Source organism: Brassica napus, chromosome C3, assembly GCF_020379485.1.
Source record: "Brassica napus cultivar Da-Ae chromosome C3, Da-Ae, whole genome shotgun sequence".
NCBI lineage: Eukaryota > Viridiplantae > Streptophyta > Magnoliopsida > Brassicales > Brassicaceae > Brassica > Brassica napus.
In genome coordinates this window covers 6,933,692-6,940,911 of record NC_063446.1, presented here as the reverse complement: position 1 = coordinate 6,940,911, position 7,220 = coordinate 6,933,692, and the positions used below count along the sequence as shown (strand labels likewise).

At 37.7% G+C, this 7,220-nt stretch overlaps 2 protein-coding genes across 2 annotated transcripts; both read left to right on the top strand.

The window, feature by feature from the left end:
- The first annotated feature begins 219 nt into the window (after positions 1 to 219).
- LOC106436460 (beta-galactosidase 4) lies at positions 220 to 4,749 on the top strand. Its single transcript, XM_013877427.3, has 18 exons — positions 220 to 616; positions 934 to 1,029; positions 1,116 to 1,228; positions 1,308 to 1,374; positions 1,470 to 1,562; positions 1,685 to 1,828; positions 2,052 to 2,140; positions 2,282 to 2,387; positions 2,476 to 2,560; positions 2,638 to 2,756; positions 2,829 to 2,990; positions 3,076 to 3,251; positions 3,333 to 3,442; positions 3,537 to 3,646; positions 3,729 to 3,839; positions 3,935 to 4,039; positions 4,138 to 4,343; positions 4,434 to 4,749. Exons 1-18 carry the CDS (start codon positions 443 to 445, stop codon positions 4,534 to 4,536), a joined length of 2,169 nt encoding a protein of 722 aa, XP_013732881.3. The 5' UTR covers positions 220 to 442; the 3' UTR covers positions 4,537 to 4,749.
- Positions 4,750 to 5,712: 963 nt separating this feature from the next.
- Positions 5,713 to 6,497, top strand: LOC125582901 (1-aminocyclopropane-1-carboxylate oxidase 5-like). Its single transcript, XM_048749349.1, has 4 exons — positions 5,713 to 5,853; positions 5,948 to 6,019; positions 6,110 to 6,342; positions 6,428 to 6,497. The coding sequence occupies exons 1-4, from the start codon at positions 5,713 to 5,715 to the stop codon at positions 6,495 to 6,497; spliced, it is 516 nt and encodes a 171-aa protein (XP_048605306.1).
- The last annotated feature ends 723 nt before the right edge of the window (positions 6,498 to 7,220 follow it).

The window sequence follows — 7,220 nt, the reverse complement described above, 5'->3', positions numbered from 1 at the left end:
CATATTTTATATTCATCATTGATAATTAAAAAAACTAATTCATTTCATATAAATTATTTATTACTCCATAAAACATTTGATTTTTATAACTTTTAAAATTACTGTTTTCAGGAAACAGATTTACAAATATCCGCCAGTGCCCTATTATATTACGGGTGAGCTACGTGGTCAATAATTTCTTTTTAAAAAGAAGTAAAATTACATGTTGCGTGACATTTCAAAGCCACCCGCACAAAGCAGAGAGATTAGACAGACTCAAAATAATTTCTATCTTTAACAGAGAAAATATTACTCTCCAGTCTCCATAAGCTATACATACAGCATCTTATATGTATCACCATCTCTGCCTCTCACCTTATATATATTACTCCAAAACAATTACCAAACCCAAAAACCACATCTTAACAGAATTTTCTTTTATTTGTCTGGGAAATCAAAAGAAATGGGGTCGAATTTTAGAGATAAAGCCTTGATTTTTCTGGCGTTTCTTTGTTATTCATCATTGATTTGTTCAGTAAAAGCAACAGTCTCTTATGATCGTAAAGCTGTGATCATCAATGGACAAAGAAGAATTCTTCTCTCAGGTTCCATCCACTATCCAAGGAGCACCCCTGAGGTAATTATCTTTATCACATTAATCAGTTTCATTTTAATCCAATGTTTCTTCTGCAGAACCTAAATGTGATTTTCTACCTTTCAATGGATTTTTGTAACTTCGGTTAAAGTTTCCTTCATTCTTCTTAGTTTATAAGTAGTAAAAAAAAAAGTTTCCTTCCTTCTCTCTGTTTTCTGAAATTGATCGGCTTAGTTTCATTTGTGTGTTTTTTCTCCAAGCTTTTTACTTCACATGCTTATTATCTACATAATCTATTAATTTTTTTTCTTATTCTAAGCAATAAATGCATGATTCATTGAATGCTCTGTTTTGTGTAGATGTGGTCTGGTCTGATACAGAAAGCCAAAGAAGGAGGCTTGGATGTTATAGAGACTTATGTTTTTTGGAATGGCCATGAACCTTCTCCTGGAAATGTAATTTAAGAAATATTTATTACTTAATTTTCTACTCTCACAAGTCGCATTCTTCTAATTTTTCTGTATTATTATTTTTTGTTCAGTATTATTTTGGAGACAGGTATGATTTGGTTAAGTTCATTAAGTTGGTACACCAAGCTGGTCTCTATGTTAATCTCAGAATAGGGCCTTATGTCTGTGCTGAATGGAATTTTGGGTAATATAGAATTACTATATTTCTAAAAATAATCTATTTGGTTATCTTAATTTTAAACTAATTTTTAATGGTTTCCTAGGGGATTTCCGGTTTGGCTCAAATTTGTTCCCGGTATGGCTTTTAGGACGGATAACGAACCCTTCAAGGTTCAAAATATAACCAACTACTTTTCTCTCATGCACTAACAATATTTCTTCTTCTTATTTGATGATTAATGTTAGCTTTAAATTATATTGTAAAGGCTGCAATGAAGAAATTCACTGAAAAGATTGTATGGATGATGAAAGCAGAAAAGTTGTTTCAAACCCAAGGAGGACCCATCATTCTTGCACAGGTTTGTTTCATACATTTGTTGTTGTTTGTTACAATAAAATACCATCATAAACTAATGATTAAACATGGAGGGCTCAAACTAAAAGATTTTCTTAATTATTGTGTAAAATGATTTTTTGACAGATTGAGAATGAGTATGGACCAGTGGAATGGGAAATTGGAGCACCAGGAAAGGCTTACACGAAATGGGTAGCTCAAATGGCATTAGGACTCTCAACAGGTGTTCCATGGATTATGTGCAAGCAAGAGGATGCTCCTTCTCCTATTGTATGTTCTTTCCTTTTCCTTCTTTCTAATTATAGATATCTTGTCAATAAAGTATTTTGGTTTTGTTAGGGAAAAAAAAACTGAATTTTGTTACTTCTCTAGTGTTTTAACTAATCTTTTGGTATGGCTGTGGGATTGAACTAGAAGAATATGAACCAAGCTTCTCCGATTTATGATAATTTTCTCTCTCTCTCTCCCTCTCTTTTTCGTATGCAAATTATAGATAGACACATGCAATGGTTATTACTGTGAGAATTTCAAACCTAACTCAAACAACAAGCCGAAGATGTGGACAGAGAATTGGACTGGTTGGTAAGTCACAATATATATGCCCAGAAAATAAAATAAAAATACATTTTTCCAGTTTTATACAAGTTGTAGATTTTAAGATAACATTTTTCTTAGCTTTAAAACAACTAACACAATATTTGAACTCTGTAAACTAAATATCAGGTATACAGAGTTTGGAGGGGCTGTGCCGTATAGACCAGTCGAAGATATTGCATACTCAGTTGCAAGATTCATACAAAACGGAGGTTCCTTCGTCAATTACTATATGGTAATAAAATCAAAACAGAGTTACAAATGAATGCACATCAATCTTTTGTTCTTCCGCTCAATCTTTGTGTATATACATTTTTATGTAGTATCATGGAGGGACGAATTTTGACAGAACAGCTGGAGAGTTCATGGCCTCAAGCTATGACTACGACGCTCCTCTTGATGAATACGGTAATAACTAAAACCCGTAAACACTGTTAAATCACCCTAAATGATCAGCTAAATCTGATTATGTTTACTTAAAAAAGGCTTAACAAGAGAACCAAAGTATAGTCACTTGAAAGCCTTGCATAAAGTCATCAAGCTAAGCGAGCCAGCTTTGGTTTCTGCTGATGCAACCGTCACATCTCTTGGAGCTAAACAAGAGGTACAAGATCAAATCATTTTTTGTAACTTGTAGCTGTGCTATACTCTGATCATTTGAATGTTGTTTTTTCAGGCTCATGTGTTCTGGTCTAAGTCATCTTGTGCTGCGTTTTTATCGAACAATGATGCAAACTCTGCAGCTAGAGTTATGTTCCGTGGATTCCCATATGACTTGCCTCCTTGGTCAGTCAGTATTTTACCTGATTGCAAAACAGAATACTACAACACCGCAAAGGTAATAAAATAAATCTTATTTTTCAATAAAAAAGTTATTTAATTTACCTTCTCTAGATTGAATTGACCTATGTGTGTTTAAACAGGTTAATGCACCAAGAGTACACAGGAATATGGTTCCAACTGGTACAAGATTCTCCTGGGAATCATTCAATGAAGCGACTCCTTCTGCGAATGAACGTGATACGTTTGCAAGAAACGGGCTTGTGGAACAGATAAGCATGACTTGGGACAAGTCTGATTATTTCTGGTATCTAACAGAGTAAGTATATAAACTTTGAAACACTCTTGACTTGGCTCAATCCACAAACAAACTCATGGTTCGTTTGGTTGTGGCTATCAGCATTACAATTGGTGCTGGTGAGAGGTTCTTGCAGACGGGTGATTATCCTCTTCTTACCATTTGGTCAGCTGGACATGCTCTTCATGTGTTTGTCAACGGCCAGCTTGCAGGTAATATAAGAGAAACAAATGGAAGCTTCTCATGTCTCATTTTTCTAGTCTAGTCATGTAACTTGACAACGTTGTCGGTACTTGTTTCTTTCAGGAAGTGCTTATGGAGGACTTTCTCACCCTAAACTAACCTTTAGCCAGAAGATCAAACTACATGCAGGTGTCAACAAGCTTGCTCTGTTGAGTGTTGCAGTTGGTCTTCCGGTTAGTTCCTCATGGGATACTCTATCTCTCTTAAAAGATAGGCTTAGGTTTTTGAGCTTTGTGGTTTTTGGTTTGTTTTCAGAACGTCGGTCAACACTTTGAGACGTGGAACAAAGGTGTTCTTGGACCTGTCACACTGAAGGGAGTTAACTCGGGAACATGGGATATGTCGAAATGGAAATGGTCCTATAAGGTATCTTCCCTGAAATTCAAAACCAACTATTAGCTCTTAGTTTCCTGGTAATAACAAAAAAATCAATCATAATAACGGATTATTTTTTTAAACAGATTGGTGTGAAGGGTGAAGCTATGAGTCTTCATACGGACAGTTCCTCTGTGAGTTGGAATCAAGGATCATACGTGGTCAAGAAGCAACCATTGACCTGGTACAAGGTAAAAGAAAACACTAGAATTACCATTCATGTTCCTAAATAAAACTAGATTTAATACAATGCAGAATAAACTGAAAAAACTTTCTCTTTTGGTTGCAGTCTACTTTTTCCGCACCAGGAGGAAACGAACCATTGGCCTTAGACATGAACACAATGGGGAAAGGTCATGTTTGGATAAACGGTAGAAACATTGGACGTCACTGGCCTGCTTATAAAGCTCAAGGAAACTGTGGACGTTGCAACTACGCAGGAACATTCGACGCAAAGAAATGTCTGAGTAATTGTGGTGAAGCTTCTCAAAGATGGTGAGTGAAGCCAAAAAGCTTCTTTGTATTTCCATCTATTTAGTACATATCTTGATTCATAGAGAGTCCCCTCGCTGTCTTTTTTTGCAGGTACCATGTACCTCGTTCATGGCTCAAGTCCCAAAACCTTATAGTTGTATTTGAAGAGTGGGGTGGTGATCCTAGTGGAATCTCGCTGGTCAAAAGAACATGAAAGCTTTCTTCTGGTTGATCCTGAGTTTTTATGACAGAAGAAAGCTTGTTTCATTGTTTGTCTCTCTGGCTCTGCTTTGAAGATAGAGACAGAGTTGGACAACAACAATTATTGAATTGTGCAGTTACTGTTACTACAACATACTATTATACAACATGTACATTACTGATTATAATCCAAATAAAATAAAATAATACCAGTGAGGTTTGTATATTTGTTAGACTTTCCCGCCAGTGTAAACGCGGATTAAATAAAGTTACTGGGCCCAATTAAATAGATCCATATCTTATCAATCACTGCTTTAGACGATTATCAATACAATACTCAAAGCAGAATAAGGGCTCCTCTCATGCTGTCCACGTTATCAATTATAATCAGCCAATAGGAAACCACCGTTGAGCCACGTCAGACGCGCTGCGCATTGCATTTGGGCCTCGCATCATATCGGCCCGATAATGATCGGAATCTGAAAGCCCGGAGAGTCCATGTCTCGATGAAGCTTCCTGATCGATTTTCGATCCCCTTTCTCTTTTTCTTCTTCGTTCCGTTGATCCCCTTTCTCTTCCTCTTCTCCGTTTACTACGTTTCACAAATCTTTCTCTTACCTTTCGACTTCCATTACTCTTCTCTCCAATTCCGTTTCAATGCATATCTCACCAGGCATATTCTAATTCTTCTACTCACCTCTTTCTGAGAAACTGAATCGTAAAGCGTTTTCTGAAACACTCGATCTCCTTCCCTCATAAAGCCAAATCCGATCACATATCTATATAAATAGAGATAGATACATGTTCAGATTCCTTAAAAAGCTAGGGTTTTATTTGAGATTTGGTAGATTGTATAATCGCGAGATGTCTTCCTCCGAAATTAGGGCACATAAGAACCAACCGCCATCTCTGATCTCATCTCTCCCTGAATATTTCTTCGTCGACATCGTAGCGCCGTGTCTCTCGATCCTATTACCCGAATCTCTCCCAAGCCTCCATGTGTTTCCGATCACTCATTGCTTCCCCGGAGCTTTACACGAGACGATCCTACTTGTAGCGCACAAAGAAATGCATCTACGTCGCCATCTCCAAGGATCAAACCTATGACATCCATTGGTATACTCTCTACGTCAAACCTAACGGAGAAACGAGTGAACATCGATTGGTGCACATCCCTTCGCTCCCTTTGATGCCTCTACATGGAAGCTACGTCGCCGTTGGTTCCAACATCTTCGTGATGGGTGAATTTCAAGATTGGAGCATCACGTCGACTGTTTCCCTCATCGTCTGTAGATCTCAGACGACTCAGCCTCTCTCTGACATGCTCAAGGCATGCAAGTTTCTTTTAATTACCAACTCCGGCAAAACTTTCCCCACCTTTTCAATGAGGAGAGTCACACTTTCCTGTGATTGATTTCTCCAAGATCAATGGTGAAGAAAGGGAGAAGACACTCTCTGACATCGCCAAAGCATGCGAAGAATGGGGTTTCTTTCAGGTTCGTATCTCCAACACACACACACACAAAACAGAGCTTTATCTCTCTGTTTTCATGAGATTTATGTCTCACTCTGTTCTCTCTGTGTAGCTGGTGAGCCATGGGACTCCACTGGAGCTTCTGAACAAAGTTAAGGAGCTGAGCTCAGACTGCTACAAAATAGAGAGAGAAGAAGCGTTCAAGACTTCAACACCCGTGAAGCTGCTCAACGAACTGCTTGAGAAAAACTCTGGAGAGAAGCTCGAAAGCGTTGACTGGGAAGATGTTTTCACTCTCCTAGACCATAACCAAAACGAGTGGCCATCCAACATTTCTGGCCTCAAGTAAACATTAAAACGCTTTTAAATAAATCAAATTCGAATTCAAAGGTTGTAACTTTATATGTACTCTGTTTTCTTCAAAAAACAGAGAGACGATGTTGGAATACATAGGAGAAGTGATGAAGCTAGCGAGCAAGATGATGGAAGTGATGGATTAGAATCTGGGTTTGCCTAAAGGTTACATAAAGAAAGCTTTAAACGAAGGGATGGAAGATGGTGAAGAGACGGCTTTCTTTGGAAAAGTTAAATGTGACAATACATTAACTATGGAAGGCATTTCCAGTGGGGTCTTTGGTTGTCCTTTTGTACCTCATACTACTTCTGGTTTCAGATTTTAACTCTGCAGGCATCAAATTTGACATCTGAAGATCTGTCTTTAACGGTTCTTGCTCCAACATCCTTCACATCACCTATAAGCCCATTCCTAAGATTCTTTGAGTTCACAGAGAGGGTACAAACCGAAAACGCAATACTACAACGTATAAGTTCCAGTCGTTACCCTCAATTCCACTAGAGCTTTTGTTTAAAGCTTCGAACTTGAAGGTTGGATTTTGTGGTTACTATTCTTAGAGGTTCACACAGTAGTCTAGAGGAGATTCAGTGCCGTAAGAACTGCTAGACAGACTGTGGAGCTGTTCTTGCTGTTGGCGCAACTTTAAGATCTGAAGCATTGAAGGTATATAAAATTTAATCTACTAGACAAATCTTCAAGCCTTCTTTATGCCTTTTTATCAAGGTTTAGTTAGAATTGCTACTTTTTCATTTTTCAGGAATAAGTATTAGCAACGAGTCTTCTAGAAGACAATCCCTTGGCGGAGCTGATATTATACTCAAACTGAATGGCTTCTTCACCACTTACTATCCTTCGGAGGCCACTAGAG